Genomic DNA, 16,132 nt, shown 5'->3' with positions numbered 1-16,132 from the left:
TGTGCTGGAATGAGTTAAATAAATGTTTCTCATCAACTTGTAGATAGAATCCTCATTCCAGCAAAACCTAGCCAATCTAAAAACAAGCATGTAAACTTAAGCTGCTAATTTTGTACAAGTTAAGGCCTTCCAAATGTTTTCATAGGATGGTGTGCCCAATACAGAACCAGAGAAATGATGAAAATAAAGGAAACTTTTAAAGCTTTTCAAAAACAATAGCAAATGGATCCTTAGCTATGAAAAGTTCCTCCACTGTTCAGGCTTCCCATGTACTTTCTATCAAATATGGGGAACATTCACCTACCTACAATGGAAGTTGTAGATATTTAATCCCCAATTAGACAATCTGCTTATCCTCCAGAATCAGTTTCATTTATATCAGTAGGCATGCTCACGACTTCTTTCCTGAACATTCAAATTGATTATATTTCTATTGGACTACCTGTCTCCCTTATGTCAATATCAAGTGGTCCTGATAACCAGTCTTACAGTGGATCTTATGGACACCTATGCAACCCTCTGGTTTTGTTGTTGACTAATTTTGCTGTTCAAGCCACTTAAATTTTAGAATTGTCTCGTTTATTTTGTTTTATTTTTAATTTTTAACATTATTTTTTGTGTATGTAGTTTTGGGGTTGGTTTTTTTGGTTTGGTCTGTTGGTGTGTGTGTGTGTGTGTTTGTGTGTGTGTGCGAGTGCCTGTGTGGGATGCCTGTGTGGGTGCATACACATGTCGTAGCACATATGGAAGTCAAAGGACAACTTGCAAGAGCTAGTTCTTCCCTTTCACCACAACTGCAGGGACTGAACTCAGTTAAGTTCCCTTACCCAGTGAGCCATCTCACAGGTTCTCTTTTTTTTTCAATGATTTACATAACATTAAACTAAGATTTGTGGAGAATTAGTATCTTCAATATTGTTTCTCAATCCATAATATGATCTCTTCCCATTTATTTAGGTCTGTAATGTCACTTAGCAATGATTTTATTTTTCACTGAACAGATAATGCATGTTGAGGTTGAATTTATTCATAAGAATTTTCTCTGTTCTCATTTTGACACTCTATAAAAGGAATAATTTAATATCATTCCTATTTGTTTGCTGAAAACACGAAAATACACAATATTTTATACAGGAATATTATATATCAAGACCTTGATAGATGTCATTATCACACCTGCCAGGTTCTCTGTAGCTTTGTTGGAATTTTCTACATAATTGGGTCTTCTATGCATATAGTTTCACGTCTTTCTGATACTGTGCCTTTTAACTTCTTTCTTGGGTTTCAAAAAGAGAAAGAACTCATACAGAATTCTGCCAATTAGAAGTACAGAAAGAAAATGTATTTGCCTTTTAGCTAATCTTCCAGATAAGAAAACATCAGACTTTCCACCATTAGTTTGATGGTATTTATTTTAATAGATAGTCTTTAAGTTGATGTAGTTCTTTCTGTTGAAGACTTTTAATATGAATGAATATTGTGTTTATGGTCTTTTTCACCATAAAAAGTGATTTTATCCGATCTCTCATGAGTTTTGTTAAAATCTGAACACTGATTGTCAAATGTTAAGCTGTTTCTTGTATAAATCACATTGGTCAATGTGTTAAGACTTTTTGTTGCTATGAGAAATATATGCTGAAGCAATCTACAGGAGGGAGAATTACATTGTTACACTGGCTCACAGTTTTACACATGTCAGTCATCATCAAAGGTTGTTTACTTCAGCATGGCAAAAAACAGAGAAGTGTGTGTGTGTGTGTGCATGCGTGCGTGCATACGTGTGTGTGTATGTGTGTGTGTGTGTAGAAAGAGGGATTAGAGAAAATGAATAACTACACTAGCAGCTTCCTTTCTATATTATTGGGTTCTCAGCCTATTAAAATATGACCCCTCCCACACCACCAATACTTCTCTTTGGAAATGATGTTACACACACACACACACACACACACACACACATATACACACACACACACAAACACATAGTTTATTTATTGCCTAGGTAGCTCTCAATTCAATCGAACTGAAAATAGAAATTAAATGTGTCTTTTCACCATATTCAGTGACTAAGGGCTGCTGGGAGATAACAACCTTGACTTAAGACTGGCATCAGTCAATATGTATTAGTCTTCTATGTATTTCTTGGTTCTATGGTAGTACCTTGCTGGGATCTTCTGTGCCTCTCTGTTCACTGGAAAACTGGCCTATAATTCTTAGTTCCTATATTGCCATAGTCAGATGTGGGTATTAGAATGATATATATATATACATATATATATATACTCCACATAAAATTGCTGTAAATTGTTCCTCTCTATTTGTTATACATTTGTAATTCTTCCACAATCATATGATGGAATTTGCCCATGTGATAATTTTTAACATCAACAGTTTTTTTTAAATAATTTTCTCAATTACATGGGAAAACATGAAGAAGTCAGTATAATGTATAGGTTATATTTCTCTAAGAAGCAGAGGCTGGGACAGAGTTAGGAGACTGAGGAGCTTATTGGAAAACTAGGTTATGTATGTGAAAGACAAAGGGGAAGACCTGGGCTTGCGGTGGCTCAGTCAGTAAAATGCTGATCTTGCAACCAAAAGGACCTGGATTTGATGCTCCTAGTAGATGCATGGGGTCCCTGGGTTCATTAACCAGACAGTCTAGCATAATTGTTGAGCTTCAGGCCAATTAGAGACTTTGTTTTGAAGAAAGTGGACATTTTTCTGAGGATGGTATCCAAGGTTTCCCTCTGAATCCCACGTACATACACACGTGAGTACGCACACCCCATACACATGCAGACACTCACACAATTAAAGAAAATTATGAGGTGTAAGGTAGGATTGGGTATGGAAAGTTTGCAGAACATAATGTAGATTAGACATCTGGGAGAGGAAGTAGATAAATACCTAACTATCAATTAATGGAAAACCCTAGAACAGGTAAGTGATAAGAAACTGCAGAATAAAATAGGTTGTTGAAAGAGTCCCACAACGGGCAGAAAGAGGTAGGCCCTAGTATTTTCCCCCTGCTCAATGACTAGAGGCTGCCGGGAGATGACAGCCTGGACCTAAAGCTGGCATGCATTTAGAATGTACTGTAGCTAAAAGCTGTCCAGTGACTGAACTCCTCATGACTGAGCGGCAAGTTATTCTTGAAAGGAGATCAAAGCCATGTATTTCCATGGCAGGTACACACAGTGACTTCTATTTCATAAGGACTTGGTGCGTTTTATCTAAAACTTAAAATTTACTAGCAGAGAAACATTCACAGTATGTCTTCATTTTGCTTTTAAAATCAGCAGCAGGCTCTTCAGTGACAGACTCTATGCTACTCCTATTGTCCACCACTGTGGTGGTCTTACTCTCATACTCTCATAAAGACCTCCAAATAATTATTTACCTAAAATTTCTTAATGGTTTGTCTCTTTCTTTTTTCATCCACTGCTATTTTTATTATCTACTTAATAAGTTCAGATGTTTGCTGGTACCCCAAGTATAAATTTATATGCCCTTTTATTTACATTTTTCATACAATGTATTTTAATCAAATTTTTTGCCTTACCTCAACTCCCCCCAGGTTCTCAAAAGCAAAACAAAACCAAAAATCAAAAATACAAAAAACAAAACTAGTAAGACAAACACCACCAGCACCACCCCCAAAAAATACATGCTGTCCATCTTCTGTTGGCCTACTTCCTAGTCAAGGAGCCTGCCTTGGAATGTGGTTGACAGATTCAATTACACTTCACTAGAGAAAGCAGATTTTTCCTTTTCCATCAGGTAGCAATTCAATTGTAAATAATCTCTTAGTTAGAAATGGGACTTTCGGTCTCTCTTATCAGTGCTGGAATTCTATGCTTTTCTTGTGCATGCTGCTGCAGTCTCTGTAAGTTCATATGCACATCAGCCCTGTTGTATCTGGAAGATGCTGTTTCTTTGGAATCATCCACCACCTCTGGCATAGACCCCTAAGCCCTGAAGGAAGGGGTTTGTTAAAGACATCTCATTTAAGACTAAGTGCTCTTAAGTCTCTCATTCTCTACACATTGTCTAGTTATGGATTTGTGTATTAATTCCCATTGACTACAAGAAGAAAAACCTCTGATGAAGGTTAACCAATATACTTACTGATGGGTAAAGCAACATATCACTAGGAATCGTTTTATTGCTATGTTCCCTTAACAAAGTGGTTTTCAGCTTGTGGGTCATGACCCCTTTCGGGTTGAATAACCAGTTGCCTAAGACTATCAGGAAACACATATTTACATTACAATTCATAACAGTAGCAAAATTAAAGTTATGAAGTAGCAATGAAAGTAATTTTATGGTTGAGGGTCACCAACCACCTGTAACCTTATTAAAGGGTTACAGCATTAGAAAGGCTGAGAGCCACTGCCTTAGGCAAAGAATAAGTTTTCCCTAAGCCTGATTTATCAAGTCTCGGGTTCTTAGTCACTTTAGCAATGGCAGACATGGGTTCCATCTCATGGAGTGGGCCTTAAATCTAATTTTAAAAAGTGACATTTGTGTCACTATTGCACCGGTGTATCTTGCAGGCAGGTAGCTGTTAGAGGTTTCAGGGTTTATGTCTGCGTGATTGCATTTCTCCCCTAGCAGCCTACAAAATAATTTCTGGCAGCATGAGCACTAGTCAGTAAGGGTGAAGCTTCTACCTGGGCACCAGTTTGATTTCTCCATATTTAATGACATAAAAAAGCATTTTCTTCAGTAATAGGGCCTTTCCGAAAAGATTACAGAGAGTAACAAATATCTTGGCAACAGACTGTAGTGTTTGGAAGTGTCTATGGGACCCCTTTGATCAACAACTCAACAAGCTGTAACCCATTCCAATCATTAGAGGTTTTATTTGGTGCCATAAGAAGTCTAGTTAGACCATTATGCCTCCTCACCCTCAATATGTCATGACTCCATTTAATACCTTTCATACGGTATTTATCTTAGGGGGCTGCTACAGTAGTAGATTTCCATGCAGCTTTTCAAAAGACCTTTAGTTTTAGTTTTTCCTACCATGTTCCCTCCTCTCCCATACTTTCACAACCTTTCCCATTTAATCCTCCTACTCTGTGTTATCCCTGATTTTTCTTAACCTTTTTTGTTCAACATAAAAATTTAAGAGTATACACTTCCCTCTAACGACTTTCTTTGTCTACACACAGAAATTTTGGTATCATCACTTAGTATTATTTTGCATTTTCAATAAAGTTAATGTTCCCCAACTCTTAGATAAATAATCATGTTTTCTAATTTCTAATTACCAACCACCTGCATATTTTCAGTTATTTATTAATGACTTCTCTTAAATGTCCTTGAGATGAAAAATATAATCCACATGATTCCACCTACCTAAAAATTCTTAATATCATTATGACTGGCATCTGATCTGTTATAATCACATATCCTTGGACATGTATCCTTCTGTTGATAAGCATGACATTCCATAAACAAGACTCAATAATGTTAATTACAGTATCTTTATATTATTGGTTCTACCTAGTTTTCCTATCCATTAGGAGGCGATGGTCTTAAAATCCTCAACTAGTAAGATAGGTTTATTTACTTCTAACAGTTTTTGCTTCATGTATTATGCAACTTATGATAGATTCATACATTTTTTATGTTTTTCTGATGACTTATTTTTACCATTAATCATACATTTTCCCTGACAATGTATTACCTTTCTTTCTCATAGTGCCTGATACTAATAAAATTGCTCAATATATTATTATTAGCATGTGTAAGATATGTATTTTCATTTCAATATCAAATTTGTATGTTCCCCTCTTATATTTTATAAACAGTCTATATATGGGGTCATCCACTTTTATTTTCTCTGACAACCCTAGCCTTTTAAATAAAGTGTATAGTCTGTTTACATTTACTGTAATGTTAAGATTAAAATATAAATTTGTAATTGGTTCCTATCTGTCCCAGCTATATTTTATGTTGTTTCAATTTTCTCACCTTGCTTTTTAATTATTCTAATTGTCTAGTAGCTCAATTTAATTTTTTTCATTGGATTTTGAGCTACACAACTTATGTGATTTTATAGATTACAAAGTCAACTAGTAACACAGTTAGGCCTATTACAGGGAAGATTATAAAAAGGAAGCTTGTTAGAGTATACTTTTCTATCACCCCATCTGTTGTGCTCCTAATGTCATATACATTTTAAATCTGTATAGGCCATAAAACCTACAATAAAATAGCATTTTAATTTCAATTTATATAGTTACATGTCATCAAACAAAAATGTAAATTTTATTATATCTTCATATAGCTATGCACTTAGCAGTTCCCATTGTGCTTCATACTTTCCCATAGAGCCCAATTTCTATAGGCTACCAGGTCTCCTCAGTTTGAAGAGCTTGCTGTTTATCTCATGTACTGTAAGTATGCTGACAATAAGCTGTCGTTTTAGTTAGTGCTTTGACAATTTCATATAATACATCTGGGTTAATCTCCCCTCTAGAAACTAAAAGATTATTCAGTTCACTGTCATTTATAGGAACAGTTCTAGCAAATAAAAAATTCTGGTGATAGGTTTTTTTTTAATTTTTTTCTTAACATGCTGCCTTCTGGTCTTCATTATTTCTAGTACAAACTCCTTCACTCTTATTTTTAATTACTGCATGTAGCAGGTTCCCAGACTGCCCTAGAGGTTTTAATTTTAACCTGGATTTCAGAAATTACATATTATCAGGTATAATTTCCTTTGTATTCATCTTTTGTGGGTTTTATGAATTTCTTAACTCTATGGATTTATGTATCTTTATGAATTCTTATTTTTTCCATAATTATCTACAAATATTTTATGGCCCCTACTTCTCTCTCCTCTTGAAAGTCCTTTTAAGACCCTAATAAGGTATTCTTTAGGTCATTTTTGTTACTTCATAGACCAAGTATTTACTATTCAGTTTTCTATTTTTCAGCCTGAATAATTATATACTTCAAATCTAGGTCACATTTTCATACGGTGAATTTTTCATTTTAACTATTTTATTTTTTAGCATTTTTACCACTTTAAAACTTGTTGAGATTTTTAAATTTTTTATTATATGTATGTAATTGCTAACCTGCATCAATGCCTGTGTACCAGGTGTATGTAGTGATCATGAAGGCCAGAAGAAGACAACAGATCCCCAGCAACTGGAGTTACTGATGGCTGTGAGCTGCCTTACTGGTGCTAGCAATTGAACCCAAATTCTAGAAAAGAAGCCAGTGCTCTTAACCTCAGAGTAATCTCTCCAGCCCCTATTATTTTAGCTTTATTAATGATATCTGATTCTGTTCCATGTTTTCTATTACTTTGTCAATATTTCCCAACAGTTTGCTTATTATAGTAATATTTGATTTTTTAAATATATTTTCATTATTATTAATTTCTATTATTGTGAAAAAGTAATGAGTTTTATTATGACATTTTCCAATGTCTTTCCTTTGACTTTTGTTCATATTTAGACCACCATTGCCTTCCCTTTGCCCCATTCCTTGTCTCTATCACACACACACACACCACCACCACCACCACCACCACCACCACCAATGACTAATACTACTTCTCTTCTACTACTACTATTGCTGCTACTACTACTGCTATTAGTAGTACTATTTTCAAAAAAAGTTCTAATATTTTTCCCTGCCAATTTTAATATCTGGTCATCTTGGTTTCAGTTTTCTACTAAGAATTCTTTTCTCCCTCTTTGGCTCATCCTTAATATTTTTCTTCTATCTAGTAACTAGTGATGCACTAGATTTTCAGCCTTTTTAATTCAGACTTTTGTTCTAGTAGGTTAACTCAACTCCATTCTGCAGTAACTGACAGCTCACATCTCTGAACAATCCTTTCAGTTAGCTTTTTCTAACTAGGGTTTCTGTGGGTTCTACACACATGCATTTACATTGCAATAATATGTGATGGATTCTCATATGAAACTGTAGTATCTTGCAATGTGGACTTCCCTATACCCCCATAGATTTTCCTTAATATTCCAGCAGCCTGTTGGCCCCAAACTCATAACTGGTTAACAATGAGGCCCACTGTTATCTCATGCACTGGACCAAGAAGGTATTCTGCAACAAACTGAAGCAAACACACATATCTCACTGGATCCTACATGTTCCCTCTAGGATTGATTCCATGCTCTCCCTCGGTATCAACAAACATAACTTTCTAGATGCTTTTATTATAATAATTAATCTAGATTTTCTCATCATTATCTATGCTAGTCTGGTTACAATAATCTGTCATAGCAGAACCAGGGTCCTGGTTACAGATTTTTGTCCATAAATGACAAAGGAACAACATCAAGTCGTTCAGCAGTTTAATAGAACAAATTATCTGGTAGTGTTTAAAGAAATCACATTGGTTAAGAACTCCAATTCCAAAAAAAAAAGAAAAAAAGGAAAAAAAAAGAACTCCAATTCCCCTAATTTGGCAAATTGGGCTGAAGGTATGTTTATGTCCTCACTCTACTGTCTGATTTTACACAGAAGTGATGCTTATTATCCTAGCCATGTGTGGTGGATGTAAGTGTAGGTTAAAGGTAATTCGTTTAAACACTGAGATGGCATGCTTAAGATATATCATAAAAGACAGTTTCTATTGTTTACCTAAGTACTTCTACTGCATTAAAAATATGTGTGAAACGAAAATTTAGAAACTTTACCCATTATCTCATTCCATCCTATTATAATTTAATACACACACACACACACACACACACACACACACACACATCCAAACGAATAGTCGTCTTTTGTGGGAGCAGTGGGGAAAGATTACTGGCCTGAACTCATACTACATAACTAGGCAAACAATATTGTATCTGGAGCAGTGGTTCTCAACCTGTGGGTCCTGACCAATGGAAAACACATATTTCCAATGGTCTTAGGAACCGAGGCAACGCTCAATAGCAAAATTACAGTAATGAAGCCGCAACAAAAACAATCTTATGGCTGGGAAGAATTGTGTTAAAGGGTTGCAGCATTAGGAAGGTTGAGAACAACTGCTCTGGAGGCTTGAAATTTGAAGTTAAGCCAGGCAGTGGTGATGTATGCCTTTAATCCAGCACTCAGGGAAGCAAAGGCAAGCAGATTTCTAAGTTTGAGGCCAGCCTGGTCTACAAAGCAAGTTCTAGGACCTCCAGAGCTACACAGAGAAACCCAGTCTTTGAGGAGTAGGGGAAGTATGCACATTTTGAGACAGTATTCAGCTTTCTGTGTCAAACTGAAATTATCTTTTTACATCTTGGTAGCACAGAAATGTGTTCAGTCTGCTTTAGCAAGTTTATTAGAAATGCATGTATATACCTTGATTAATAGATTTCTTTAAATTAACTTATGATGGAAATTTTGAAAAAGTAGTTTTTATTTATATTTACTAATGTGTACCTGTGTATGTCTGTGCATCTACCATGTGTGTGTCAGAAGAGGTGTTACATGCCCTGGATCTAGAGGTACAGGCAATTGTGAGCTTGCTCAATAATAGATACTGGGAACCAACCTCGGATCTCTGGAAGAACAGTGTGTGTTTGCACTCTTAACTGCTGTCCCATCTTGCCAGTTCCAATAGAGAAGTTTTAATTGGAGAGATAGTAGAATACTCGTGATATGAAAGAAGAAGTGGGAAATAGTAGGGATAAAGGACTAAGCAGGGATGGGGGGAGATAAAGGAGAGGAGGACATTATGGGTGGGTTAACCACAACTAAGGATCTATGAAAAGGTCTTATGGAAATAGACTAGTTAGTAAACTAATTGAAATACAATTTTAAAACCAGTTCCAACAGAATTACCCTATATGGATGGATAGTGCTACTCCCGGAAAGCATGGGTTATTAAATGAGAATCAGAGTGCAAACCATCGGATGTCACTGTGAATTATTGTTCAGGGAAACTCCAGAACTCTCCTTTGGTTAACCACCACAACTACATGATAAGACCACAAGTTTGGCTGTAAGACAGAGAAAACAATTCCTCTCCCTGCTGGCTAGCTTTCATAGAGCCAAAAGGTGCTATGCAAGCTGCTGGAATATGAATGGAACAATACAAATCCACCAGGCAAGATCTACTACTACTCGCAACAGTGGCATTGCAGTTATGGTGTAGCTGAGAGCCTTCTGGTTGAATCTAATGCTTGCTCTACAGGGGAGAATTTCATGATGGTACTATAATCCTGGGCAAAAGTCCATGGCTAGATCATAGTACTTTTGGGAGAAGTTGCTGCTGTTATCAGGGTACTTGGTCATGCTGTCAAATTGCCTTCCAAATACTTATTATGATGTCCATAGACCCAGGCTGCTTGGAACCTTGGTCGGAGATGCTTCATTTTGCAGAGGAAAGCAGTCAATGGTGTAAATAAGAGACTAAGTGCTCATACCTAAATGGGACATCCCAGGGCCAGAAAACTTGCTTAACAGAGTCCTTTGGAATACCCAAATTCAGTTCCCAACATCTGTATTTGGTGGCTTACAACCATCTGTAAACACAGCTCCAGGGCATTTGACTCCCTCTCCTGGCTTGTGCAACAAGCACACAGGCATGTATGCACATGCGTACACACACACACACACACACACACACACACACACACACACACACACACACACACCAAACTGAAACAACAACAACAACAACAAAAAAAAAAAAACAACGTTCAGGGAACGTTGCTGAATAGGGAACCAGAAGGAATGTAAGGACCAGAAAAATGGGGAAAACTGCTGTGAAATGCTATCCTAGAGACATGATGTGGCTATCAGACTCATGAACACACAGCATCTGTAGTTACCTGGAGAAGACACATATAATATCAAGGCACAGGTGGGAGAGGCACTCTCATACCCTACCCCTTTTTGAGGAACTACTAGCAGTTGGTAGCTACTGGGGAGGGAAAACTCATTCCTTTTTAAGGGTGTGATCTCTGGTAGGTTTCCCATGGTCTAGTGGATGGTCCTCTTTGTATGTACGGGGCAGCACTGGTTGAACTTAGTGGTTATCAAAACAAATATAAATACAAGCAAACATGGAACAAATTGGGAAGTAGTTATATCAGGGCACACCAGGGAAGTTGGATGGAATCGGGGGTACAAATGATCATATTTCATTGTTTACATGTAGGAAATTCTCAGTAAAAAAGAAAATTATTTTTAAAAAAGGAACTTCTAACATCTCCAGACATAACTGCAATGCAGGCGACTTAATACATAGGAGATGGGTGAGCAACCAATTTTTTCAGATTCAAATAATTTTCATTCTATGTATAAATGGTTTTTAAATATATACATATGGATCTTTTGTTTCTGAGCCACTGAAGAAAGTCAGACTCTAACCCTGGACATCATATAGGCCACAAAAAGGAACCTTTTATTTGAAGTAATGCATAAAATTATGCCTGTCCTTGCTCAAGGAACATAGTAATTCATCTTTGATCATTTGGTGGTAGCAAAAGGAAAAAGAATAAAGTTGTTTGTAAGAACATCAAACAAAAAGGGGAAATACTCAAAATATCTACACACATAATTATAAAATGAGAAGTCATGACTTAATTATGCAGGGTAAATAAAGTATGAAATCACACCAATAGATGATATATTCTTACCAAGGCTTCATAATCTTCTGCAACTTCTGGTATCGTCTGAAAAATTAAAAATACATATATATGAGGATCATGCTTCAAAGCAATGACTTTTTCTAAGAAACCTATCTTGAAGAATATTCAGGTTTAGATATGGGCCAGCAGAAACACTTGTCCATTTCAGAACATCAGCCAAAATAATCATTCGACAGTAAGAACGACAACAGTCAGGAGACCAGGATGGGCCCGTGTTCAATGAAGGAAAAAACCCCAAGGAGCAAGAATGGGTAACTTTGCAATCGGTAAAGCTGCATCAAAAGGACTATACTAGACATAACTTATTTTCTTTCTTTAATAAAATACCCACGGCTTGTAATTTCTTCCTCCTCTCTTGACAGCAAGTGCATCCTCCCAGGAACAATGGCGGTCAGTTAGGATGCCAGGATTGAGGCTCTGAGATGGGACTTATGACAGAAAAACCTAACTGAATAAAGGACATGTAGGCTTCTAATGTTTATGCATTTTAAGATATTTTATATTTACTAATTTTAAGACAAGTCTCTCTCATGGAACCCAGGTTGGTCTTGCATTTGCAAGCATCCTATCCTCCTGCCTCAGCCTCTAAAGTGTTAGGATTACTAAACTGAAAAGAGAAAATTTGGGAGTCATCAAACAACACTTCATAGGCTCAAGAAGACAAAGACAGACTAAAAAGACTAATTCGCTCTGTGGGTTAGTATCTATCCCTCCTTACGGATGCTCACACCTGTAAAACAGACTGTGATGGTTCATTTCTCAGTATGAGGTGTGCAAATTGTTCATCAGTTACAGATGAGCAGGGGGTGCTAGGTCCCTCTCTCCTCTAGCTGCAGCTGGTGCCTGATGTTCTCAGGACTCTGAAACTTGGAAAGTTCCAGGTCATCTGTGTGTGACTGAGCTCACCACTACAAAAAAGGAACAGTTTCGAGCCCCAGAATATTTATTAGATAAGGCTTTGTGTCTTAAACTGAAGAGATGGGCATTGGGGAAGGGGAAAGGGCTTGGCCTATGAGAGAAGCTAGGAATTTCTCATGACTGGGTAACTTCAAAAGTCATGGTCTTACACCAGATCAGCACACCAGTCAATTTCGGTTTTTCTCTTGCCAGTGTCACTGTCTTCGAAATAGTATATTAAAAATGATTTGTTTCACTAATCTCTTGAATTTGTCCATCATCTTATTTCCCTCATACCCTCCCCCACTCAAAAAAATATGACTTTTAGGCTACTTATAGGAGCCTTCCTGACATCTGATTTTCTTCCTCATCTTGACTGATGAAGACACCAAGTGTGAACCAGGTCATCTCATCTGCAAACTGCCTTTCCAGTCCTTTGAAGACCAGGGCTGCTCTGCAGGAGGATAAAGGGACAGAAGTTCAGGTACACACAGCTAAGTACTTAAGAGGTTGCTGAATAATTTCACTCTTCAGGAGAAATTACTGTCTATATTCTAAATGTAATCCTCAGGCAAGAAAGACAGATGGGGAAAGTTGGGGATACATGAGAAGGGAATAAGCCTTCTCCTTTCCTAGATATAAGCTGCCATCTCCTAGCAATCTAACTAGTAACCCATTTACAGGGAGGCGGAATGAACTAAACCCCTGCAAAACCACAGTGGCTCCTGGTGTTGTTATCTTACAGACCCTAATTCCATGCTGGCCATCTCCAAAGCCTGCTCGATATCTCACTTATAAAAAGAGAGAAAAATGGTTTCTAAACAACATTTGAGAGTCACCAAAATGGTATGTATGGATAAGGCTAAGATAATTTATCACAACTCTCCCTTGAGAAGCCCATACCTACACTGGTATATGTCTCCCCAGAGGAGCACATACCTACACTGGCGTATGTCTTACTCTGTTACTCTCTACTCTCTATGACTCCCTTGAGTAATCCATATCCACATTTGAGTGTGTCTTATCATCTCTGACAGTCTCTTAGAAAAGTACATTCCATGCTTTGGGGAGTATCTTATTTTATCCTTGATAATCTATTTCCCTCTATTGCTATGCTGAGGCCTATAAAAACATATATTTAGCTAAGTTTCCAACTTTCCTTCATTGTACCAGCAAGTCAAAGTCCTAAATGCCTGGTCCATTAATACTGATGTCAAAGTCAAGTGTCTGAGTTTGGCTAGTGTCAATGAATCTTAAAATAGAGGGAATTATATGCTGCTAAGACTGACAGAATAGAGCAGTATCTGTCCACACTACTGACAATTTCTTCTGAAATTCCAATAGCCATATGAAAACTAAACTCTAGAAGTTAGTAAAAGGGGAAAGGGAAAAGCATTCGTTAGTTTTTCTCCCTTTCACTTCCCCTTCCTTTATTTAAAACAGCATTTATTACTTTACTTACTTATTTTATCAAAAAGCCATTGGTAGAATCAAAAGAGTAAGGAAAGACCAGTCTGAGCACAGACAGAATCCAGTGGAACTACAGGGAAATAGAGTTTCTTTCAAAAGTCCACATCAGAACATGGAATTTGGGGTGACATAAATCTGTGTTCCATCTGTGACCATCCGGGCAAAAGTCCCAAATATTTGGCCCCAGGATAAATTGTCTCTTGTTCTTTTTGAGGTGAGAGTTGTGTTTTTGTGTCGAAACTGAAAACCTACCATACTGAAATATATCAGTCATGCAAGAAAGGAAGACTACCAGGAGACAGAACAAATGGATAGGGAATACTACCTGAAGTTAGAAAATGCTACCTGAAGTTAGGTCCTTCATGTTAAAAGATGCAACTAGTCTATCATAGTGGTACACACTTGAGGCTTCAGTAACCAATGACCTGAGTTAAGAGGATTGCCAAATGTGAGGCCAAACTGGGCTAAATGCCAAGATCCTGTTTCAAAGAAAATAAAAGGGCATGGGGTGCAGCTCAGAAGTAGGACATTTGCACAGCACATAGAAAACACTGTGTTTGATATCCACCAACACAAATATGCACACACACACACACACACACACACACACGCAAATAAGTAGAAGGATAGACATATAGGAAGGTAGACAGAAGGATGGATGGATGAATGAGTGGATAGGCAGATAGGCAAATAGATGATAGGTAGATAGATACAAATAGACAACAGATGATAGATAGATAGATAGATAGATAGATAGATAGATAGATAGATAGATAGATGACCACTATACTGCAAAGTCTCTCATCTGTTTTTCCCTCTGTCAGAAGATAGTCAACACTTATCAGCAGAAACAACTCCAGCTCAGGGAAGGAAAACAGCCAGGGTAACAGAGGTTACTAAAACGGGCCTGTGACGCTGAGGTAACTTCTACACAACACATATGTACACAATGCCTGTCAGATTTCTTTGGTGGCATCACATGTATGACAAACGGTAGGGCAATTAAACAAACACATAGTGTTGATTATTTTAAACATAAGTATTTAAGGGTTTTCCATATCACTAAACTATTATGAAACTGTCCTTTTTTTTTAAAGGCAGGTTTATAAGAAAAAAAATCTCAGCACAAAAGTCAGTCAGCACTTACTAATTCACCAGTTTAAAGAGAACTCCTAGAATGCCTCAATGTTTCTAGGAACACCAGACAGTGTATGGAACACCAGACCAGCAGTAACCAGGGATTAGAAACTGATATGTGTCCAAAGTAATGATAAAAGTATCAGGACGGGCCGGGCGGTGGTGGTGCATGCCTTTAATCCCAGCACTCAGGAGGCAGAGGCAGGCGGATCTCTGTGAGTTCGAGGCCGGGCTGGACCGATAGCCTCCAAAACAATACAGAGAAACACTGTCTCATAAAAAAAAAAAAAGTATCAGGACATTCCAACAAGCTGCTAAATTGTTCTTACTGGAAAATGGTTTAAAATCCCTGTATCCTTTGAGTCAGTAGTCTTATTCTAAAAAAGTCATTTAAGGCTACGTGTATGTGTGCGTGCATGCATGCATGCGTGCGTGCGTGCGTGCGTGCGTGCGTGCGTGCGTGCGTGCGTGCGTGCGTGTGTGTGTGTGTGTGTGTGTGTGTGTGTGTGATGTTCAGGCACATGTGCCTGCTCGAGTTTGTGTGCAGCACATGTATACAGGCACCCAGAGGCCAGAGGGTATCAGAATCCCTAGAAATAGAGATATAGTCAGTTGTGAACTTCCTGATGTGTGTGTATGTGCTGGGAACTGAAACTGGGTCCTCTGCAAGATCAAGCTCTTATCCTCTGAATCATCTCTCCATTCCCTACAAGGTATTTAAATAGTCACAGCTAGGGGTACAAGCAAAATAATAAATAATGTTCACAAAACGCCCTGGAAATGATGGAGCTCCCTTACAATATGGATGTGATTAACTACCGAGGATAGCCTTTGAATTAATGTGTCATCTGCATTACCAAGTGTATTGACTAGTTTGTAAAAATGAAAGCATATGTGGTCAATTACAATAAGGAAAAGAATAACATTTAGTGATATGAGTACAAAAAGCATATTGTAAAGGAAATGACTGTAACTCTCCTTTTATAAAGCTTATGCAT

General features: G+C 37.4%; 1 protein-coding gene across 4 annotated transcripts in view; it reads right to left on the bottom strand.

The window, feature by feature from the left end:
• The window catches only part of Elmo1 (engulfment and cell motility 1), a 515,537-nt gene that overhangs the window by 339,359 nt on the left and 160,046 nt on the right, over positions 1 to 16,132 (bottom strand). For all 4 annotated transcript variants that reach the window (XR_005880782.1, XM_040755636.1, XM_040755637.1 and 1 more), the window contains exon 7: positions 11,619 to 11,654. Coding sequence is in view for 3 of the 4 variants with exons in the window: in XM_040755636.1 (XP_040611570.1) it covers positions 11,619 to 11,654 (36 nt within the window). In the remaining variant the exon portion in view is untranslated. The remainder of the gene's footprint in view (positions 1 to 11,618; positions 11,655 to 16,132) is intronic.

Source organism: Mesocricetus auratus, unplaced genomic scaffold, assembly GCF_017639785.1.
Source record: "Mesocricetus auratus isolate SY011 unplaced genomic scaffold, BCM_Maur_2.0 Super-Scaffold_100013, whole genome shotgun sequence".
In the NCBI taxonomy this organism is placed as follows: Eukaryota; Metazoa; Chordata; class Mammalia; order Rodentia; family Cricetidae; genus Mesocricetus; species Mesocricetus auratus.
The sequence above is the reverse complement of the archived record's forward strand: the minus strand, read 5'-3'. Positions and strand labels throughout refer to the sequence as shown.